This window comes from Phyllobates terribilis, unplaced genomic scaffold, assembly GCF_046119375.1.
Source record: "Phyllobates terribilis strain yellow unplaced genomic scaffold, ASM4611937v1 Scaffold_2__4_contigs__length_985480577, whole genome shotgun sequence".
Classification (NCBI taxonomy): domain Eukaryota; kingdom Metazoa; phylum Chordata; class Amphibia; order Anura; family Dendrobatidae; genus Phyllobates; species Phyllobates terribilis.
Window position 1 is genome coordinate 199,231,382 of NW_027362762.1, and position 24,541 is coordinate 199,255,922.

The following is a 24,541-nucleotide window of genomic DNA, read 5'->3' on the forward strand; positions in this document are numbered from 1 at the left end:
TGCTTCTCGTATCTCCTCTGGACACTTGATTTTGAGATATGTCTGCTACTTGATGTCTGTACATCATTTATGAGCTCTGTTATCTGAGGTCCTGTCAAGTTGCAGTTTCTGAAGCTGGTAACTGTTAAGAACTTATCCTCTGCAGCAGAGCTAATTCTTCCACTTACTTTCCTGGAGCAATTCTCATAAGAGACAGTTTTACCAGAGTGCCTGCTGGATATCTGCATTGATATAAGACGCACTTTGCTGCTGTATCGCGCAATACAGCACGATACAGCGCGATACAGCAGCGGCGTGGGTCGCATGTCCAAGCGCTACACTCTGCAACACCCAGTTACTAGAGGCAATCAGTTGTGACGAAGGTCCAAATTGTGGGACTGAAAAGGTTTAACCAAGTGATTGCCAAATAAACAAACTCTATTTTCACTGCAACATCCATACTTGAGCAACGCAGCACACCACTGAAGTGACGTATATTTTTCAACAGCATAAAGACTATACTATATTATTTATTGTTACCATAATATGACTGATGTAGCAGGAACCAGAAGATAAGGGTCTGCTATAGGAAATAGGGCCAGAGTATGACTAAAGCTATGGGAGGTACATGTACCCAGTTAGAGACAGTTAATCCTAAAACATAGTGATTCCATAGACGGTCCTGTTGGAAGAGGAATCTTAAAAGCACCTGTCAAAAGAATCCTAATTGTGAAATGTTTGTGATCTCAAGCTTAGCTCCCATGCAGGACACCTGAGGAGACTTTGAGACTTTGGCAAGGGAGGCAAGAGATAATAAGTACAATGGGCTACGATTTGTGAGATTGACTGTTCACTCTGTTAAATAGGGCATTCAGAACTCTAGTCTTTTAACAAGTTAGCAAATATTATTTCTCTTGAGACCCTAGAGGCATGTGATGTGACTGATTGCAGTGCATTTCAGCCGTGTGGTGTAAAGATCTGTGAGCTTATAGCAGAGGTTTGGTACCAAAAAAGAGAATTTAGTTGGATTGAATGTGGTGACTGGAAAACCTGTTTATGGCATTGGTTAGGCTTGAGCTTTTCCATCCTGTTGGTGGGCTGAATGCTTGAGCACCTTGTCCATCTTGGAGAGTTTGTTTGCGGGCAGATAGCTGGAGCCAGTGATGGTGTGTATAAGAAAACACTACACAGTGGTGTTCCTAGAGCTTTATTAGGATTCCAAAGTTTAGGTGCACGTATGGTGCCATGAAACAAAGCTGGAGTTTTGTCACTGAAGTGATGAAGGCTCAGAGTACCTTCAGCCCTGTAAGAGGAAGAGTCATCCAGGTATTGTCGTCTGACAGCATCTTCAACCTTAGGGAGGTCAGCTCTTAGAGGTCTGTGTGGATTGTGAGTGGCTTAATCCCTGTGGGAGGGTGTCCTAAGTGGGGAGCCAAGAAGAGTTGGGTTGCAAGAGACTTTAGCCCTGGAAAAGGAAAAAGCTGGATCAGATTGGGGATGAGTTGAATTTCAGCTTGGGATAAAGTAGGCGGCAGAGAACTTGGGTCTACTTCTGTAGCAATCACTTATAAAGGTCTGATCCTACTTATCTAACATTTATCAAGCATCCAGTAGATAAGTGGTAAATTCTTTTTGCTGCTATACCCCTTCAAAGTACAGAAATATGTTATCAATTATGCAGTACTTTTGATGGTTCTACCTACAACTCCATAAATTTTCTTTAATGAGTAACTGAGTCTTCATTGTTTTTTTCTTCTTACATCCGATGACATTTTGTCTGAGTCTTCCAGCATGCACTGGAGATTCTCAAACGAGACATCACCAGGGGATGGCTCTGCTGTCACTGCCACAGTTGCTGTCCCCACCCTAAAACAGACAGTCATCAGGGATGACCCTTTTTGGAGCAGGGCTATTCTCTGCTATACTGAGGATATGCCAGTTGTCAATTCCAATGCATGCTCAGTATACTGTCCCTGCTTGATGTATATTAGAAAAGTGCTTCATTTTTTAAATTAAATATATAGTGAATCAAGTTAGGTTTCAGACAACCCCTTTAAAGTATATGCTAATAAGACTTGAAGTACTTTAGGGATGTCTAGATGCATTAGGAATATGTAAGCTTTCTTCATTACTCTACCCTCAGTCAGCCAAACATGGACCGCCGAGCTTTGTATCAAGAAGAAGAAGGTGGTGCTGTCTGGTGTGTAATGAAGAAAGCTGATCTTTCTTTTTAATTTTTTTTAAAGCCAAGGCCATGAGTAAATTTAAGAAAAAGAAAAGTTATATTTGTTATTCGTTTCTATTAATTAAAAATAAGATAAAATATTGAAGTATAACTAAGGCCAAAGTTTATCTCTTTGAGACCTATTAGCATGACCTGCAAGAATTCTTATTGGTGAAAGCATGGCCCACCATTCCCTTCATTTAGCATGATAGCTATTGGATGGACAATCCCCTGTTGCTTTTTTCTCTAACATTTAAATTGATAATGCAAACCATTTTCTCCTTCATTATCACTGAAGGGGACAGGGGTGTACATACAATTGGTGCAAGCTGTGCAGCCACACAGGGGCCAAGTCATAAGGGACAGTGGTGTTACTAGAATCCGATGGGCCCTGTGCAAGATTTGTAGGTATATACTGTATGCCCCTTATCATGGGATCCATCCTGGTATATATATCCCCCATCCTGGTAGATACTGTATGTCCCTAATCCTGGGGCCCATCCTGGCAATATTTCCCTTATCCTGGTAATATGTCCCTTATCCTAGGCCCCATGCTGGTAATATGTCCCTTATCCTGGTAAATGTCCATTATCCTGGGAACCATGCTGGTAATATGCCCCTTATCCTGGTATATGTCCCTTATCCTGGGCCCCATACTGGTAATATGTCCCTTATCCTGGTATATGTCCCTTATCCTGGGCCCCATGCTGGTAATATGTCCCTCATCTTGGTATATGTCCCTTATCCTGGGCCCCATGCTGGTAATATGTCCATTATCCTGGTATATGTCCCTTATCCTGGGCCCCATGCTGGTAATATGTCCCTTATCCTGGTATATGTCCCTTATCCTGGGCCCCATGCTGGTAATATGTCCCTTATCCTGGTATATGTCCCTTATCCTGGGCCCCATGCTGGTAATATGTCCCTTATCCTGGTATATGTCCCTTATCCTGGGCCCCATGCTGGTAATATGTCCATTATCCTGGTATATGTCCTTGCTGGTAATATATCCCTTATCCTGGTATATGTCCCTTATTCTGGGCCCCATGCTGGTAATATGTCCCTTATCCTGGTATATGTCCCTTATCCTGGGCCCTATTCTGGTAATATGTCCCTTATCCTGGTATATGTCCATTATCCTGGGCCCCATGCTGGTAATATGCCCCTTATCCTGGTTTATGTCCCTTATCCTGGGCCCCATGCTGGTAATATGTCCCTTATCCTGGTATATGTCCCTTATTCTGGGCCCCATGCTGGTAATATGTCCCTGATCCTGGTATATGTCCCTTATCCTGGGCCCCATGCTGGTAATATGTCCATTATCCTGGTATATGTCCCTTATCCTGGGCCCCATGCTGGTAATATGTCCCTTATCCTGGTATATGTCCCTTATCCTGGGCCCCATGCTGGTAATATGTCCATTATCCTGGTATTGTCCCTTATCCTGGGCCCCATGCTGGTACTATGTCCCTTATCCTGGTATATGTCCCTTATCCTGGGCCCCATGCTGGTAATATGTCCCTTATCCTAGTATATGTCCTTGCTGGTAATATGTCCCTTATCCTGGTATATGTCCCTTATCCTGGGCCCTATACTGGTAATATGTCCCTTATCCTGGGCCCCATGCTGGTAATATGTCCCTTATCCTGGTATATGTCCCTTATTCTGGTCCTATACTGGTAATATGGCCCTTATCCTGGTATATGTCCCTTATCCTGGGCCCCATGCTGGTAATATGTCCCTTATCCTGGTATATGTCCCTTATTCTGGGTCCTATACTGGTAATATGTCCCTTATCCTGGTATATGTCCCTTATCCTGGGCCCCATGCTGGTAATATGTCCCTTATCCTGGTATATGTCCCATATTCTGGGCCCTATGCTGGTAATATGTCCCTTATCCTGGTATATGTCCCATATTCTGGGCCCTATGCTGGTAATATGTCCCTTATCCTGGTATATGTCCCTTATCCTGGGCCCTATACTGGTATATGTTCACCGTTCTGCCGCTGTTAATAAATGCGTAGTAGAAAATAAACAATTATACTAACCTCCCATCCTCTCCCGCCAAGCGGCGTCTTCGTCTGAAGCCGGCAGCTGACTTCAGCGTGTAAGCGACAGGAGCGCATGATGTCACGTGCTCGCCGACGTCAGCTGCTGGCCTCTGATTTGCCGGCAGCGTGTATTGCCGCTCACAGACCCAATGGGTCTGTGCGCCACAATACACTTCAACTGGATGTGTGCCCAAAGATGCAAATTCAGTTGAAGTTTCTGATTGCATCAGAGGATGGCTCACCCTCATGGCCCCCACCCGCACAGACCCGGTTGCAGTCCTTATGCCCCTGATAAGGGGGGCCCATTTCTACCTCCAAAGAATTGTGCATTATGATGAGCTATTGGACTGCAAAGTGCCCAAATATTGTCCTTTTCCAGGGGCCTTTTTGGAAGGGATCATATCTTGGCACATACTACAGCACTATAAGCAGCTTGCACATAGCAATGCATTGATTTTTGACTGCTTCATATCATGTACAGCCCACCTTCCCCAGCAGAACTCTGATCAGCTGAATCCCTGTTTCAGTCCCCAATAATCTATATAATCTGCACTGGTCAATTTCATACTATTTTTCAATTTTCATCTTTATCACATTAATCTATAGTAATGATGTAAACAGTGAATCGAAGGTAAGCTAAAGTACACTTTAATTTAAGAGATGAACACAAACTCCAATAAATAAACCTCCTCATTATTTATCCTCTCTCACTGTCCTTTGCTAACCCCATCAAATGATATAAAACCCCCCGGAGGTCTCTGTGTTAGACATATGAGTAAGTGCACACCACTTACACAATCCAGAAATCCAAAACTGGACCTTTTGGTAAAAGAACATCTTTCATTATTTACTCTTCCTTTTATAGAAAGTATATGACTATATGCTGCAATTCCACTAGTCCATGAGATGTCACAGTGTTTCATCCAAGGATTCATTGGATTTGCTGGTCTCCTTAAATCACTGTATGAAAAATCCACTTATATTGTTTGTCCACCTGGCATGTGTCCTGGAATGTATAGAAGTCTAGAGCATGTAAGACATTGTCTTCAGGGGGTGCCAGTTTGGGTAGTATTCCCCTGTATGTTAGATTACTTTGAATCACATAGCAAGTTTTATGTGATCCCCAAACAGAAATATACATTCTGTACATAGTCAGTGCTAAGAAGGAATAAATTAATTGCAATGAAGAGAAGATATGAACAAGTTGCAGAACTCCTCATTTGCACACATTGACCCACTGTGTGACTCGGCACTCCTCACACATAACATAGCAACACCAGTGAAAGCGACAGTTGCATCGTTCCCGGCGTGTCTGCATTAAAATATTATGACCTCGTCCACAGCAAAGACTGGCACAGCTGTCCATCTGATGGCTTGTCTTATTGCATACCCTTCCTTGAGTACCAGGGGAGTCTACAAAAGGGTCTCTCTCACAGAAGTCAGGGGACTTTTCAAAGTAGACCAGCTCACGAGCCAGTCGCTTCTTGTTGAGACGGGGATGGAAGGCCCCACTGTTCTTATTACGGGAGTTCACAAAAACAGCGCGTTGTAATTTTTCACGAAGTAACGTGCTAACAGTCCGAAAATCAGGAGTTACATGCCAACAAGTTTTAAACTGGCAACTTCCTGATGTTCCATGACACTTACACCTTCGTTTCATGTTTTCTGTCACTGCCTAGAAAGATAAGACAAAAAGTAGATGTTAGGAAGAAGTAATAATAAGTAGGCTTACCAAACAGCATTATCATACAGTACGAAGGATAGAGAGTTGGTTTTAAATTACTTTGTTCTCCTGTATCTGGCATGTTTTTATTTTATTTCTGTGCCTCCTCTTCCTTTTTGCACCCTGAACGTAAATTTAAGGTTCTTTTAGCCAAAGAGGTAGGATCCCAAACTTTTCTCTGTGAGGGTATATTTTAGGAATAGAAAAAGAAGCCATATCTGAGGAAATGAGAACAAGAGCAAGAACAAACTAAAAACACAAGATTCGGCAGAACATTTGAATTTAGACTAGGTAAAAATCTCTACACTGAAAAAAAATAATTTCTTTTTGTGCCACCATATTCTGAGAGCCATATATTTCACAATTTTCCATCAACGGGGCTGTACCAGGGATTTATTTTGTGTGATGGTGTCGATTTCAGTGCTACCATTTTCTGTTACATACAGGCCCGTACTTGCCACTAAGCACTAGAGGTCTGGTGCTTAGGGTGGCAGGTTGCAGGGTGGCAGTGCCTGGGTCAAAATTAAAGATTTTTTTTTTTATATCTCCCGCCTTCTCCTGACTCTTTAACAAAACCGTCATCTTTCTGCAAAATCTATTCACAAATACAAATGAACCTCTATGCTTCTGGGGTCAGTGGAGGTCCAATCAGCAATTCTATCAATGTAGAATGGCACGTTGGACAAGCCAGAGCCTGGAGCAGGTAAGCACTTACAGAGATGAAGATGCGGACGGGGGGCACTGTATGGAGAACATGAGGGGGGATTGGTATGGAGAACATGTGGGGGGCCCTGTATGGAGAACATGGGGGTTTGGTGGGCTCTGTATGGAGAATATGTGGGGGAGCTCGGTATAGACAACATGGGGGCACTCTGAACTAACACAGTCCAATAGTAGATTCATATAGTAGATTGACCAAACTTGTGCTTAGCTCGTCAAGGCCTCCCACCAGGTCCAAAAACAACGTGGAAAATTCAAAGAAACTGAGGCACCAAAACCGTAGGTTCTTGGTAAAAACATGAATTTTATTCTATATTAGTTAAAACAGGAAGACAAAGCAGGCAACATTTTTGGCCACAATTGGCCTTTTTCAAGTCTAAAAAAATACAGCTCTGGGGGGGGGAGTTCTGTATGGAGAACATGGCAGGGGGCTCAGTATGGAGAACATGGGGGGCTCTGTATGGAGAACATGGGGATATCTGTATGGAGAACATGGGGGGCTCTGTACGGAGAACATGGAGGGGCTCTGTTTGGAGATTATGGGGGGAGCTTAGTATGGCGAACATGAGGGGGGCTCTGTATGTAGAACATGGGGGGCTCTGTATGGAGAACATGGGGGGAGCTCTGTATGGAGAGAATAGGGAGCTCAGTATGGGGAACATGGGGACTTCTATATGGAGAACAGGTGGGAGATCCGATATGGAGAACATGGGGAGGACCCGATATGGAGAACATTGGGGTGAGTTCGGTATGGAGAACATGGGGGGGACCCGGTCTGAAGAACATGAGGTGGCGGACACAGTATGGGGAACATGAGGGGGGTTCTGTTTTGAGAAAACGGTGGGGACTTGAAAAGGAGAACATGAGGGGAGCTCAGAATGGAGAAAATGGGGTGGCTCTGTATGGAAAACATGGAGGGGGAAGCCGGTATGGAGAACATGAATGGGAGACCCGGTATGAAGAATATGGAGGGGTGACTCGGTATGGAGAACATGGAGGGGACCCAGTATGAAGAACATGGGGGGGACTCTGAAGAAGAACATGATAGGGGCTTGGTATGGACAACATGATGGGGGGCTCTGTATGGAGAACATGGGGGAGCTCTGTATGGAGAACATGGGGGCTCTGTATGGAGAATATGGAGGGGCTCGGTATGGAGAACATGAAAGGGCTCTGTATGGAGAACATGGGGGGTGTCGGTATAGAGAACATGGGGGGGCTCTGTTTGGAGAACATGGGGAGCTCGGAATGGGGGGCAACCCAGTATGGAGAACATGGGAGGGAACTCGGAATGAAGAACATGGGGGGGGGGCCGGTATGAAGAACATGAGGTGGGGGACTCAGTATGGAGAACATGGGGGGGAGTTTAGTATAGAGAACATGGACGGAGACTTGGTATGGAGAACATGGGGGGGGGCTCTGTATGGAGGACATGGGGCTCTGTATGGAGGACATGGGGGGAGCTCTGTATGGAGAGCATGGGGGGCTCAGTATGGGGAACATGGGGGACTTCTATATGGAGAACATGTGGGAGATCCAATATGGAGAACATGGGGAGGACCTGGTCTGGAGAACATTGGGGTGAGCTCGGTATGAAGAACATGAGGTGGATCCGGTATGAAGAACATGAGGTGGCGGACACAGTTAGGAGAACATGACGGGAGCTCAGAATGGAGAAAATGGAGTGGCTCTGTAAGGAAAGCATGGAAGGGGAGCCGGTACGGAGAACATGAATGGGAGACCCGGTATGAAGAACATGGAGGGGTGTCTTGGTATGGAGAACAAGGAGGGGACCCGGTATGGAGAATATGGGGGGGACTCTGTAGAAGAACATGGTAGGCGGCTTGGTATGGAGCACATGATGGGGAGCTCTGTATGGAGAACATGGGGGCTCTGTATGGAGAACATGGAGGGGCTCGGTATGGAGAACATGGAGGGGCTCTGTATGGAGAACTTGGGGGATGCTCGGTATAGAGAACATGGGGGGCTCTGTATGGAGAACATGGGGGGCTCGATGTGGGGAACATGGAGGGCAACCCGATATGGAGAACATGGGAGGGAGCTCGGAATGAAGAACATGGGAGGGACCCAGTATGAAGAACATGAGGTGGGGGAGTTTAGTATGGAGAACATGGAGGGAGACTCGGTATACAAAACATGAGGGTGGCTCTGTGTGGAGAACATTGGGGGCTCTGTATGGAGAACATCTGGGAGACTCAGTATGGAGGACATGAGGGGAGCTCGGTATGGATAACATGGGGCGGCTCTGTATAGAGAATATAGAGGGGAACTCGGTATGGAGAATATGGGGGGAGCTCAGTATGGAGAACATGAGAGGAGTTCAGGATGGAGAACATGGGGGAGGCTCTGTATGGAGAACATGGAGGGGGGACCCTGTATGAAGAACATGGAGTGGTGGCTCGATATGGAGAACATGGGGGGTACTTGGTATGGAGAACATGGGGGCTCTGTATGGAGAACATGGGGGAGCTCCGTAAGGAGAACATGGGGGGCTTGGTATGGAGAACATGGGGGGCCCTTTGTATGGAGAACATGGGATGGACCCAGTATGGAGAAATGGTGGGGGCAGTATGCAGAACATAGGGGGAGGTTAGTATGGGGAACATGGAGGGGGACCAGTTTGAAGAACATGAGGGTGGACTCAGTATGGAGAACATGGGGGAGCTCAGTATGGAGAACATGAGGGCAGCTCGGTATGGATAACATGGGGCGGCTCTGTATGGAGAACATAGAGGGGGGACTCGGTATCGAGAATATGGGGGGAGCTCAGTATGGAGAACATGAGCGGAGTTCAGGATGGAGAACATGGGGGAGGCTCTGTATAGAGAACATGGAGGGGGGACCCTGTATGAAGAACATGGAGTGGTGGCTCAATATGGAGAACATGGGGGGTACTTGGTATGGAGAACATGGGGGGCTCTGTATGGAGAACATGGGGGAGCTCCGTAAGGAAAACATGGGGGGCTTGGTATGGAGAACATGAGATGGACCCAGTATGGAGAAAATGGGGGGGGGCAGTATGCAGAACATAGGGGGAGGTTGGTATGGGGAACACGGAGGGGGACCAGTTTGAAGAACATGAGGGTGGACTGAGTATGGAGAACATGGGGGAGCTCAGTATGGAGAAAAATGGGGGGGACTCGGAATAGAGAACTTAAGCAGGGTTCTGTATGGTGAACATGGAAAGGGGACCCGGTATGGAGAACATGGGGTGAACTGGTATGGAGAACATAAGGGGGACTCGGTATGGAGAACATGGGGGGACTCGGTATCGAGAACATGACAAGGGCTCAGTATGGAGAATGGGGTAGCATGGGAGGGGCTCGGTATGGACAATAGGGTAGCATGGAGGGGCTCAGCATGGAGAATAGGGGGCTCAGTATAGAAAATAGGAGGGCTTAGTATGGAGAATGGGGGGTTTAGAATGGAAAATAGGAAGCTCAGTATGGGAATGGGTAGCATCAGGGGACTCAGTATGGTGTGTGGACAACATGAGGGGACAGTCAAGAGGTGGCTGCATGGAGTGGGGACAATCAGAGATCATAGTTCATAAGTGAGGAAGGTGTGTTGGGTATAATTCATAATGGGAAGGACAGTGTGGTGGCTTTTGTTTGAGAGGGTGATGTGGCTTTCACTAGGGAAGACAGTGAGGTGGGAATATTTTATAGTGTGGAGACCGTATACCGTAAACGAGACAGTGTGTGGTAATTTTTTTGCGTAGGGGAAATTATTATTAGCTTTTATTATACCCACAGATGGCGTGTCCGGTCCGATTTGCGTCTCTGGTCTTGATCCGGCACCTTCTCTCTTCTTACATTTGCCATTCTCCTTCCCTGCTTCGAGTGGATGACGCGTCCCACGTCATCCACACGGTGTCGCCTATCGCGCTTTTGTACAGTTGCACTTCTTTCTGCCCTGCCAAAGGCAAAGCAAAGTTTGGTAGTGCGCATATGCCGGCTTTATCTACGTGTCATCAGCTCTCTTTTGCCTTTCTTGGCTCATGCACACTACACTACTTTGCTCTGCCCTTGGCATGGCAGAGAGAAGTGTACCTGCACAGGAGCGCGATTGGGGAATACTGTGATGATGACGTTGGATGCGTCATCCACATGAAGCAGAGAAGGAGGGCTACAATTGTAAGAATAGAAGAGGCGCCGGATCAAGACCAGAGAAGCCCATCAGACCGGACCGCACCGTCTGTGAGTATAATAAAAGCTCTTTTTTTGCCTTGCATAGGGGATTGGGGACATACATACAGCATACCAGAATACTGTATATCGGGGCTTATAGGTGCTGGCCGTACTTTATATGGGGAAAAGCTGGTGAGAGGCTCCCTTGAATTTTTAAATGCCAGGTCATAACAGTGCACCAAGGCTTAGGCAACGCAAAGGGTGCACAGAAGTGTCTTTATTTGCATATTAAATAAATATAACTTTTTCAGTAAATATTACGCTTAACTGTATATGCCTGGTATTATTTTAATAGAGGCTACGTCCCCTATATAAATCTTTATGCAGTCTAATTGTCATTTTGGGGTGACAAACTCCCTTTCAGTAAGCTTAAAATTAATTTCACCCAATGAATGAACGTTTTGCTTGTGCATTAGGTAATTGATAACCTGTTTAGATCGATAATCAATTTCCCATTATCAGCTGCAGTATTAAAGGGGTTGCCTGGTCTAAGGCTGCGTGCCCACTATGCGTTCTTCAAGCATTTTTGCTGTGGAATTTCCGCAGCAAAAACGCTTAAAAAACGCTTGGTAATACGTGCCCCATGGTCCCCAATGATAATCATTGCGGAAAAATCCGCAGCATGTCCATTATTTTTGTGGACACGCGGCGTAATTGCCGCCATTGACTTGCATTGAATTGCTTAATATCCGCATGACTACATGTGCACATGCGGATATTAAGTGATTCAATGTGCGGATGGTACCCGGGTCTGGAGAAGTGGAGACTCTCCTCCAGACCCAGGTACCATAGTACCTGTTTAAGAAAAGAATTTAAAATAAAAAATATACATTATACTTACCTTCTGATGGCCCCCGGTCTCCTGTACGGGGCATCCTGGCTCCCCGGTGACTCGCGATGGTGTAAAAGGACCTGCCATGACGTCATTTAGTCATGTGACAGGTCACGCGACCGCTGACGTCGGCAGTCCCGTGACCTGTCACATGACTAAATTACGTCATGGAAGGTCCTTTTACACCACCGTGAGCCGTACAAGAGACCCGACGCACCGGAAAGAAGACCGGGGGCCATCAGAAGGTGAGTATAATGTGTTTTTTTTTTAAATTTTTACCATCTTTATTCTTTTTTTAACTATTATCTTGGTCACACTATATAAATCCATGCGGTTTCAAGTGATGCTAAAATCGCTTGGAAAAGCGCTTGATAACGCGCATGCAGAAATGCTTGCAAAAACACTTGACAAACGCTTCTACCTGGCAGGAAAAACGCATGTAAAATCCGCATGCGTTTTTCCTGCCAGGGAGATGCAAAAAAAAATCTGCAGCATTTCTGCATCGTGGGAACTTAGCCTAAAACTGCTAATCTGTAGTCACTCTCTGTGACTGCAGATTTGTGAATCCTCACATCATGCACTGCTTGTCGGGGACCCCTGCAAGCTATGAGACCCGTGAGCGGTGCCGTGCCAGCGCCCGCTCCCCCCCGCTTGCTCAGGGCCCCGGCACAATACTTACCTCTCCCCGTGCCTCTGCAGCAGCTCCGGTCTCTTCCGCGGCTGCTGCACTGTGACATCTCAGGTCAAAGGGTGTGGTGACGTCTTTACACCGCGCCCTTCCCTGAGCCATAATAGCGCAGAGCGGGAAGACACCAGCGCGGGTGAGGAGTCCTGAGCAGCGGCAGCAGGTGAGAAGTGAGGTGAGTATTTGATTTTTTTTTTTTAATACAGTATATGGAGGTGTGGGGCATTATAAGGAGGGAAGAGATGACATCCTGCATGGGGCATTATAAGGGGGGGAGAGATGACATCCTGCATGGGGCATTATAAGGGGGGGAGAGATGACATCCTGCATGGGGCATTATAAGAGGGGGTGACATCTTGCATGGGGTATTATAAGAGGGTGTGACATCCTGCATGGGGCATTATATAGGGGGAGAAGTGACATCCTGCATGGGGCATTATATGAGGGGTGACATCCTGCATGGGGCATTATATGAGGGGTGACATCCTGCATGGGGCATTAAATGAGGGAAGACATCCTGCATGGGGCATTATAAGAGGTGGTGACATCCTGCATGGGGCATTATAAGAGGGGGGTGACATCCTGCATGGGGTATTATAAGAGGGGGTGACATCCTGTATGGGGCATTATAAGAGGGGGTGACACCCTGAATGAGGTATTATAAGAGGGGGTGACATCCTGCATGGGGTATTATAAGAGGGGGTGACATCCTGCATGGGGCATTATATGGGGGGAGAGGTGACATCATGCATGGGGCATTATATGGGGGGGTGACATCCTGCATGGGGCATTATATGGGGGGAGAGGTGATATCCTGCATGGGGCATTATATGAGGAGTGACATCCTGCATGGGGCATTATATGAGGGGCGACATCCTGCATGGGGCATTAAATGAGGGAAGACATCCTGCATGGGGCATTATAAGAGGGGTGACATCTTGCATGGGGAATTATAAGGGGGGGTGACATCCTGCATGGGGCATTATAAGGGGGGGGTGACATCCTGCATGGGGCATTATAAGGGGGGTGACATCCTGCATGGGGCATTATAAGGGGGTGACATCCTGCATGGGGAATTATAAGGGAGGGGAAAGGTGACATCCTGTATGGGGCATTATGTGGGGGGAACAGCCTGCATGGGGCATTATGTAGGGGAACAGACTGCATGGGGCATTATGTGGGGGGAACAGCCTGCATGGGGCATTATTTTGGGGCCAGTATTCTGTATGGAGCATTAAAAAAGGGGCCAGTATCCTGTGCAGAGCGTAATATGGGGGCCAGTATCCTGCATGGAGAATTATTTGGGGGCCAGTATTCTGTATGGAGCATTATAAGGGGGCCAGTATTTTGTACAGAGCGTAATATGGGGGTCAGCATCCTGCATGGAGCATTATTTGGGGCCAGTATTCTGTATGGAGCATTATAAGGGGGCCAGTATCCTGTACAGAGCATAATATGGGGGCAAGTATCCTGCATGGAGCATTATTTTGGGGCCAGTATTCTGTATGGAGCATTATAAGGGGGACAGTATCCTTTACAGAGCGTAATATGGGGGCCAGTATCCTGCATGGGGCATTATTTTGGGGCCAGTATTCTGTATGGAGCATTATAAGGGGGCCAGTATCCTGTACTGAGCGTAATATGGGGGCCAGTATCCTGCATGGGGCATTATTTTGGGGCCAGTATTCTGTATGGAGCATTATAAGGGGGCCAGTGTTCTGTACAGAGCGTAGTATGGGGTCAGTATCCTGCATGAAGCATTATTTGGGGGCCAGTATTCTTTATGGAGCATTTTATGGGGGCCATTATTCTGTATGGAGCGATTCACCGGTTTCTGAGCTGTTGTGGAATTGACAATAGATATCGGTCATGTAATGTAAGAAGTGAAATCTTTGGCCTTGCACTATATATATATATATATTTCTCTGCTGTATCTGTGCATCATGAAGCGTGGTATGTGTTAAAGGGGCCCACAGAGACTCTTTCGCCCGGGGCCCACAAAAACCTGGAGCCGGCCCTGGTTCCCGTCACTGACATCGGAAAATCCTCACAGCAAGCAATGTGTGCACTGGGAGGATTCACAACTCTGCAGTCACATAGAATGACATAGAGTGACTGCAGATTTGTAGTGTTAGACTGGACAACCCCTTTAATGCTCCTTAAAGGAGTTGTTTCAAGTTGAAAAGTTATCCCTTATTCACATGTGGTCAGATCCCCAGCGTTTCCATGATCTGGAGCAGAGGTCGACCATCCGTACTACCGCTCCATTCATTCTTAATGGGTGTGCTGGAGATTACCGAGCGCAGAGCTTTGCTGATCTTTGGCATTCCCATTAGAATGAATGTAGCAGTATTGCGGATGCTTCTGCTCCATTCAACCGGGGTTTTTCAGATCCCCGGTTCTCAGGATCAATGGGAACCACGACGGTTGGACCCCCAGTAATCAGGAAGCTATTCCCTATCACATGAATAGGGAATAACTTTCAAACTTGATATATCCGCTTTAAAGAGTATCTAAACTTTTGGGATATTTTTATGTTTTATGCCCATTAGTGGGTCATCCAATTTTGAGGTCTCCACCAGTCGCTAAACAAAGACCTGCTAGAAGACCACAGCTCAGGACACAGGAGAGCATTAATACAGCATAGAGTGGATCCAGCGAGTAGAAAGTCATAGTCCTGTCTCCTGAGCTGTGCACTTCTAAGAGGTCTTTTGAGCAATCGGTAGGAGTCTCAGGTCCCACCCCATGATGCCCCTTCCCCATTCTGAACCAACTTCACACCCACACCAATCTGCTGAGAATTAATGGACCTAAAACATATAAGATATCTTCTAAAAGTTAAGTTACTCTTTAAATGTTTAATAAAACTCCTGCCTAGGACTAAGCAGTACTGTGGTTCTTGCATGGTTCGCAGTTTTATGATGACTGGTAAGAGCAACTTCAAGCATCTCCTTATCATTGCTAAGGACATACTGGGAGTTGTAGGTTAATGCGATACAATTGTATGCCGCTGACCAGACACTACAATTGATTGCTGTACTAAGTTTGGCAATGTATTCATGTACTGATGGAAGTTCTGGTGATGTATTGCTATACTGATGATGGTTCTGGGGATGTATACTGCATTGACGGTGGTTCTGGTGATGTTTTACAGCAGTGACGGTAGTTCTTGTGATGGTTTACTGTACTGATTGGAGTTCTGGTAATGTATTACTGTATTGCCGGTGGTTCTGGTCATGTTTTACTGCACTCACGGTGGTTTTGGTCATGTTTTATTGTATTGACGGTGGTTCTGGAGATGTTTTACTGTAGTGACGATAGGTCTAGTGATTTATTAATGTACTGATGGTGGTTCTGGTGATGTAGTCATGTAGTTGTTGTAATATTTAATTTATCACACTTGATACTAAAACATTATAAGGTCAGGGTGCTGGACTAAAAATACAGCTGTCTGAATGTCTGTCAGCTGAACAAGAAATTGACTAATACCCAACATACTATAGACAGCTGTCCGATCTTTCGGCTAGCAGCTATCTCACTCAACTCTCACATATACAGGATCGCTCACTTTGTTGAGCGTTCCTGTGTTCTCTATGAGAGCCGCTGTTAGACATCTCTGGCAGCAGCTTATGACTTATGAGCTTATGAGAACAAAAGGATATGCGGTCAGAAATCGGACATGCTGGATTCTTATCTCCCCTGACAATCATCAGTCAGAGACCCCCATACACATTGGAGTGTCAGCAGAACCTCTTAATATCGTCAGGTTTGGCCAAATTTAGTCTAATGTGTATGGGAGTTTTAACTACTATCTGAAGGGTTATGGGCACTTCCAGGTATGTGCACACAACTTCTTTTAGACGTCTGCGAATCCCTGGAGTTTTTCAGACAGGAGACGCTTCAAGACACTTAGTCGTCATTTTGTCCTGAAGCAACATTTTTTATTTCTTTTTGGTCGACTTTTCCGACATCTTTTAGTTTCATCTGTTTTGTTTCATTTTTTTTTTAATACACTAGTAAGCTGCCCATATAATGGACCAGTCACTTCTTTTATCTGCTTCATATCATAGGAAACCTGAAGCGGTTAAAAAAAACTCAAAAGACGGAGCATATGAACAGCGAGTGTATGAGTTCATTGGTTTTAGCATATATTTAGCACTTTTTTCAGTCGAGTTACTGAGTGGATCTGCCTGAAAAAGAAGCTGTGTGCACATACCCTTAGTCTGACTGATCACTAGGGGGCATGACCACTTAAAGTGCCTAGGGCGGCATGAATGCCAAATATGGCCCTGGTTACATATAACTTTTTGATTACTTTTTTATTACACCTTTTTGGAGGTGGAGAAATAATAATTCTGGATTTTCGTTTTTGCTTAACCGCTTCACAACGAAGCCTGTTTTCACCTTTCTGGCCAGGCCAAATTTTTCAATTCTGATCAGGGTCACTTTATGTGGTGATAACTCTGCTTCAACATATCCCAGTGATTCTGAGATTGTTTTTTTTTCGTGATGCATTGCACTTCAGGATAGTAAATTTAGGTCGATATGCTCTGAATTTATGTATGAAAATATCCAAAATTTGACACAAAATTTGACACTTTGAATTTTTATACCCTCAAAACAAATAGTCATACCATACAAAATAATTAATAAATAACATTTACCAAATGTCTACTTTATGTCATCATCAATTTTGAAGTCTATTTTTTTGTCAGGAATTTAAAAGGGTTAACATTTCAGCAGTAATTTTTCATTTTTCCAAGGAAATTTACAAATCCTATTTTTTAGGGACCACTTCACTTTTGCAGTGATTTTGAGGGTCTTATATTTCAGAAAACCCCCAAACAAGACCCCATTTTAAAAACGGCACCGTTAACAGTATTTAAAACTGCATTCAGGAAGTTTGTTAACCCTTCAGGTGCTTAACAAGAATAATAGCAAAGTGGAATAAAAAAATAATGAAAAATTATTATTTTTTCCACAAGTTTTTTTTTGTGGGGTAAAGCTACTGTTCGGGCACACAATAAAGTTCTAAAAGAAAGGCGTGCCATTTTGGAAAGCAGACTATGCTTGTATGGTTCCCAGGCAACATGGCGCATTTGTAGATCCCTTGTACTGCCAGAAGAGCAATAACCCCACACAAATGACCCAATTTTGGAAACGACACCACTCAAAGAATTCATGTAAGGGTGTGGTCATCATATTTAACCCACAGGTGCTTTGCATAATTTTATAACATTGGGACATGAAGATGAAAAATTAAGTTTTTTCCACAAAAATATAATTTTAGCCCCAAATGTTTAATTTTCAGAAGGAATAATAGGAGTAAACAAACATAGGAGGAACCCAAACATTTGTAAAGCAATTTCTTCGGATTGCAGCAATACCCACTATGCGGTTGGAAACTACTATTTGTGCACACGGTAGGGTTCAGAAAGGAATAATTGTTTTTGGAGCACAAATTTAGCAGAAATAGCTCATGGGCGCCACTTGTAGAGCGCCCAAAGAGCCAGAACAGGAGAAAGCCCCATCACCTGACCCTATTTTGGAAACTACACTCCTCTAGGAATTCATCTGAGTGTGAAATGAATATTTTTATCCCATAAGTGTATTACCAATTTCTTTACCATTAGGATGTGAGAAAATTAAAAGTTACATTTGTAACAATAATTAGATTTAGATCAAAATGTTTAATCTTTACCATGGCAATAGAAAAAAAAGCACGTAAATTATTATACTATTTCTTCTAAGTATGGCAATACCCTATATGTGTTGATACACGTCTCTTTGGGCATACCGTAGGGCTCGGAAGTGCCATTTCGTTTTTAGGGAGCAATGTTTACTTGAGTAATTTGTGGGGACCAATTCTAGAGCCCCTAAGCTTCCAAAACAGTAGAAATCCCCAAAATGATACAGTGTTATGGTACATGTTGTTACAGATCCGGTGATAACTATGAGACATTTTTAAGCTGCATTTATTTGGTTTCAAGATTAAAACATTTTTTTTATTGGAAAAACTGGGATTTTGGGAAAGGTGTTTTTACTCTTTTGAGTTTAAACATTTCCATTTTTTTCCATTATCTATTAGTTCATCAAGGAGAATTGATTATGCGAACATATGATTGCTTTAGTAATATACAGCACTACCTCAGTTGTGCTGTGCATTACACTATCCTGTCACTATCCTATCTCTTCATGTGTTACTGTTATTTTTTTCAGTAGCATATGAGAGGATAAACTGCTAGGATCACTGAGACCATCATTCCTAGCAATTATAGCAGAAACCTGGCTGGGTATATCATTTTTGCTCATGCAGCTGATCGTATCAGTACAGAAGCTGTACTGTGCAATGAGCATGATGTACATATCTGTCATGCCTACTGTAGCATCGGCGTCTCTGCCTCCTGCTGGGCAGAGATGCCGTTCCCCTCACCGCCGCGGTCTCGGTCCGGCGTCTTCCTGCTCCCCAGCTGCTGCTGTGGCACGCACAGCTTCCCGGGCACTGGGCTTAGGGCGCGCGTGCACTCCCTCCCTCTTAAAGAGGCCGCGCGCGCCGTCCTAAAGAGTCCCCGGCCAATGGCCGGAGGACTTCTCCTATATAAGGCACCTCCTCCAAAATGGAGGTGCCTGTGCAAGGTTGTTGGTTTGTGAGCTAACACTTTCCCCAGCCCTCAAGTCCCGCTGCCTGTCAGTCCTGCCCGCCAGTCTGTCTAACAGTCCAGCCAGCCAACCTGTCTTACAGTCCAGCCTGCCAGTCTGTCTAACAGTCCAGCCTGCCAGTCTGTCTAGCCATGCCCGCCAGCCTGCCTACCTGGAGCACCTGCCAGTTACCTACCATGCCCGCCAGCCTACCTACCTGGAGCACCTGCCAGTTACCTGCTGTGCCCCTCAGCTTGCCTACCTGGAGCTCCTGCCAGTAACCTGCCGTGCCCGCCAGCCTGCCTACCTGGAGCACCTGCCAGTTACCTGCTGTGCCCGCCAGCTTGCCTACCCGGAGCACCTGTCTGGATATCTGCGGTACCTGCCTGCTTATCTACCCGGACCACCCGCCAGCCTTCCTGCCATGCTCATCCGCTGTACCGGTCAGCTCCTGTCATCTGACCCGTGGGAGTCACCTGCTCTCACACAAGGTCGGTCCCAGAGTGGCACCTGTTTCACCTGCCCGGTCCCTCCCTGGTTCACGGAGTCGACTAAGCCGCCGTGTGACCTGGGTCGGTCCGAGTAGGCACTTAGTTACGCCCCTCTGGTCCCACCTTGCACCAAAGCACACAGGTTCCACCACCCGGACCCGTAATACCTACTCTTCCTTTTTGTGCTCTGTATGCAAATCTAAGTTTTAAGTGTAATTATTACATAGTAGAAGCATTTAGGAACTAGAACAACTTAGTCAAGAAATGGAAGACCATGTGAAGTTACCCAGTGGTATCACCGAGTACTGAGGTGCATAGTGCATAAAGTTCGCCAGCGCTCTGTGGTCTCTGCTGAGTTTCAAACCTTCTCTGGATTTAACATCAGCAAAAAAACTTTTGCATCAGGAGCTGCATGGCATGGGTTTCTATGGACGAGCAGCTGCATCCAAGCCTTAAATCACCAAGCACAATGCCAAGCGTTGAATGGAGTGATATAAAGCCGCCACACTCTGGAGAAGTGGAAATGCGTTCTCTGTCTGGTGGTCTGATGGATGAGACTGGGTTTGCCCAGGAAAACATTACTTGCCTGACTGCACTGTGCCAACTGTAACGTTTGGTGGATTTGCCCACACGATGGGGTTATTTTTCAACGGTTGGTCTATGCCCCTTAGTTCTAGTGAAGGGCAATCGTAATGACTTTTTTCACGTTTTGAACAATTGTAGCTTCCAAGTTTGTGAAAAAGTTTGGGCCAAGTCTTTTTCTGTTCCAGCATGGATGTGCCCCTATGCGCAAAGCAAGATCCATGAAGGCATAATTGGATGACTACAGTGAGGAAAAAATTGACTTGCTTGCATAGAGCCCTGACCTCAAACCCATCAAACACCTCTAGGGTGAACTACAATAAAGATTGTAAGCCAGGGTCTCGCGTCCAACATCAGTGTCTGACTTCACAAATATTCTCCTTTTTCTAGACAGCCTTCCCAGATGAGTGGAAGCTGTAGGAGGGGGAACAACTTAATATAATTACCTATGATTTTAGAATGGGATGTTCTAAAAGTTCCTGTGTAATGTGTAGGTAACCCCAAACTTTTGTCTTTATAGTGAATTAGTGAATATTTGTATACAGTACATGAATAGTAATTTATTATTCATTACCTGTCTGCCCACACGGTTATTATGTATCCTCATTCGTGCTTGAATATCCCTTGGTGACTCCCTGGAGTCAAGAAAATCCCTGGAAAATTTCTCTCCAAATTCCAGCTCATGCTTGCAGCCTCCCCATTCCCAAGTATCCTGGGGGCTGGGCTCAGGGGTCTCCCTAAGCAGTGGAGTCAAGTCTCTGGGGAGACCCCTTACCTTAGATAAAGCTTGAAGCTGCAGCTGGTTCAACTTTAAACGTATCTTCTCCTCAGTTCCCTTCCGTTTCCATTCACATCCACAACCTTGCAGTTTGCCCAGACTGCAAGCTGTGGCTACTGAATGCATAACTCCAGCTGCTAGCAAAGAGAAGGCAAAGGCGCTCTCCCGAAAACCTAGTGGAGAAAACAAAAAATTAACAAAAATCATGTAGACTGAGACTGTTGAGAGGTTATAAGAGATGGAAATGTTCTTGTTGACATCAGTTGACCTAACATTATGAAAAACATGTGTCTGTACATAACAAGTGATCTGCCCCATGAACAGTCTTCTATTAAAGTTGTCAGGGACCAAGAAAAACAGTTTGCAGGTCCTTTTTAACTGGGCAGAGAAAAGAGGAAAAAATGGGGGCGATTCATGAAAGTGTTTTCGGCAGAAAACTGTCATAAAATACTTTGAAAAGTCTCAAACATTTGTGTAAAGCGGAGTTGTGCAATCATTTTGCTACTTTTGCCAATTTCAAGCCTGTTTGAAGCAGCTCAGCCCAAATGGGCAGAGTTGGAGCAAACAAGGCATTGCTACGCCCGCCCATCAAATTCATCAACAGTGCAAACTGATTTGAGCAACATTTCTGGTGAGGCGGACCGCATTAGTAATAAAATCTGATGAATTCATTGAGTAGCCTGCACCTCATAATAAATTCAGCACATCTCATTTCTGCACAGCTCTTATAATGACTGGAAAAGCCATTCCTAATGAACTGAGGTCAACGTTTTTATCGTAAAGCCAGTCATAGTGTAAAGGACATATTGATACTCATGCTAGAGCAACTCCATTTTGTCTGCTTGCTTTAAAATCATGTTATTATCACTCCTTGCATAACATACATTCTTTCTTTCTCTTCCCATGGAACTTCTCTCACACTAACTTTTTCTCAAGAGAACATTTTGTCAGACACTCTGTTATCTAACTTGTGTAGGCCAGGTTTGACCTTATATATGTGTTTCCGTAATAATTGTACTAACATTAGTTAGCCTATAGTACTGTAGTATGGCTGCAGAGTTGATTGGCTATTAAAATACTCAAAACAATATAAAATGCTAAGCAAAATAAAGGGGATCAGAGATTGTTTGAATCCTCCCAATACAGAACATTGTTTCCGTTTGGTTTTCTGTGGATTGCAATCAACATAATAATTTGACACTCACTTGGTCAACCGTGAAGGGTTATTGCCCTCCCTCAACAATAGAGTTTAGATCCACCAAAAATGTCAAGGTCTTGGGAGACTATTCTAAAGCACTCCAACTTTTCTTTACTGTTTGCACTGAGGTTCATGTTAGAATTATAGGAAATTGTCTAAAAAGAAACATTTTAAATATTAGCAAAAATGTTTTAGGTTTGATACTTTAGTGGTAGAGTATAGCAAAAAGTTTGCAGGACCATGGTCCAGTGGTCACCAGAGTCCTGCAATCTGCTCCTAACTGCTGACATCCCTTCTTAGTAGGCCGGCACAACATTATGTGTGTATTGCGCAGCAATGGTGACATCACTCTAGGCCTACTAATCAGAAGAGGCACTGGAATTGCTGACATATAGGAGGAGGAATGTAGGGCTATGATTCAGAGACCTCGGAATACTGATGTGATCGCTGGACCATGGTCCTGTAAATCTTTTGCTGACATCAACTTAGTGGACTAACACCCAATGAATTTGCCAAGATAACTCTGTCGAGATGTTTCATTTGCTCATTATTTTCTTGCACATATGATCTTCTATCTACAAGTCTCATACAGAATTTCTTGCTACTATAGGATGTAGTCTCAATTGATCAATTCAAATCTTTGATAGAAATTCTAGTACATTTCTGCGAGACAGTTACCTCGCAGATCAGGTCTGTGGTTCATACTACAAGAAAGAGTTAAGACTAGTGATGAGCGAGCGTACTCGTTTAACCCTTTCACCGAGCATGATCTGGTTCTTTCCGAGTATCTTCGGCGTGCTCGTAAATTAAGGTCCAGTCCCTGCGTCTGCATGATTTATGACTGTTAGTCAGCCTCAACACATGTGAGGATTCCTTAACAAACAGTCAATCTCTGCATGTGTTGAGGCTGACTAACAGTCATAAATCATGCAGACTGCAGGGACTGGACCTTAATATACGAGCACGCCGAAGATACTCGGAAAGCACCCGAGCATGCTCGGCGAAAGGGTTAAACGAGCGCGCTCGCTCATCACTAGTTAAGACTGAATATTAGTCCCGATCATTACTCTAACAGGAACACAGATCCCCAAAACTCTCATCATAAGAATCAGACCTCTACAAATTGTGAAGTTGCTACTTGCACTTGGGAATTTCCCAGCAGAAGCAGCTGTAAATAGTAAGCTTCTATTCTATTTTATATACTTCGCCTTCATAACTCAATCCTCATTGGCCATGGTTCAATATGCTTTTAGGCTGCTTACTGATGACAGAGAAGTTTGAAGTTATTCCAAAGGTACCAGGGTAAATTCGCCTTTAATGTAGTAATGTTTTTCACACTTAGGCTATGTGCCCACGTTGCAGAAATGAAGCAGAAAATTTCTGCTTAATTTCTGCAAGTCCTCTCCCGGAAAAACGCATGTGGAATTCCGCACGCGTTTTTCGCGCGTTTATCGCGCGTTTTCCACATGCGGAATTGCCTTACGTTTTTTATGCATTGCTCAAGGCAATTCCGCTTGCGGAAACGCAAAATTAATTGACATGCTGCGGATTTTTGAACGCAGCATAAACGCTGCGGAAAAATCCGCAGCATGTGCATAGAACTTGCGGAATCCCCTTGGGGACCATGGGGAGCGGATTACCTAGCGTTTTACAAGCGTTTCCGCTGCGGAAATTCCGCATCAAAAACGCTTGTAATCCGCAACGTGGGCACGCAGCCTGAGTTATAATATTTTTTTTCCTAATGTTTAAGTATTTCCTTTTAGTATTTATGAATTTTTACAATTGCCAAAGTAACACACTATCCAGTGGTAGATGTGATGAAACATAATTGCCGACAGATAACTAAAATATATTTTCAAGAAAAATAATTTCTAAAGTATCAGGACAATCTAAGATTTCTAAAATGCAAAAATAATGTCGATATCAAACATAGACATCAATGTAAAGCTTAGAATAATCCACCTAATTCTTGAGGATTCATCACTTTCCAAATAGAATATTTAATGCTTTACAGCTTTTCTAATCCCAATATTAAATGTCTATGATATTCTCTCTAATTTAATACATTGTCAAGACACTCAAAGATGTTAGAAATAAAGCTAAAAAATCCTACAGTATTATATGTCTCCCATAGGCATAACTGGAAACTAAGACTGCTCTTTCAATAACCAGCTATACAAACTTGGATAATAAAATGGAGAAAATGTGTCTCCGCAACAGAAATTGACATGCTGCAGCTCATAAAGCCGCGCTGCCGGTGAGTTTACGCAGTGTCAAATGAAGCACAGCAGCCAGGGGATTTCTATAAATCCCATCCCTGTGCTTCTAATGTAGAACACGCTGCTATTACGGATCATGGGAACGCAGCCTTAAACTTATTTAATTTTGGAGTAGAATTATTACTTTTCCTACTATTGCCTTCTGTAC

At 44.6% G+C, this 24,541-nt stretch overlaps 1 protein-coding gene across 1 annotated transcript in view; it reads right to left on the reverse strand.

Moving 5' to 3' along the window:
- Positions 1-1,170: 1,170 nt before the first annotated feature.
- WNT10B (Wnt family member 10B) overlaps positions 1,171-24,541 on the reverse strand; it is a 104,608-nt gene continuing 81,237 nt past the window's right edge. Inside the window, exons 4-5 of the mRNA XM_073663788.1 lie at positions 20,713-21,089; positions 1,171-5,930 (exon numbers count right to left, since the gene is read on the reverse strand). Coding sequence (XP_073519889.1) covers positions 5,472-5,930; positions 20,713-21,089 — 836 coding nt within the window. The 3' untranslated portion in view covers positions 1,171-5,471. The remainder of the gene's footprint in view (positions 5,931-20,712; positions 21,090-24,541) is intronic.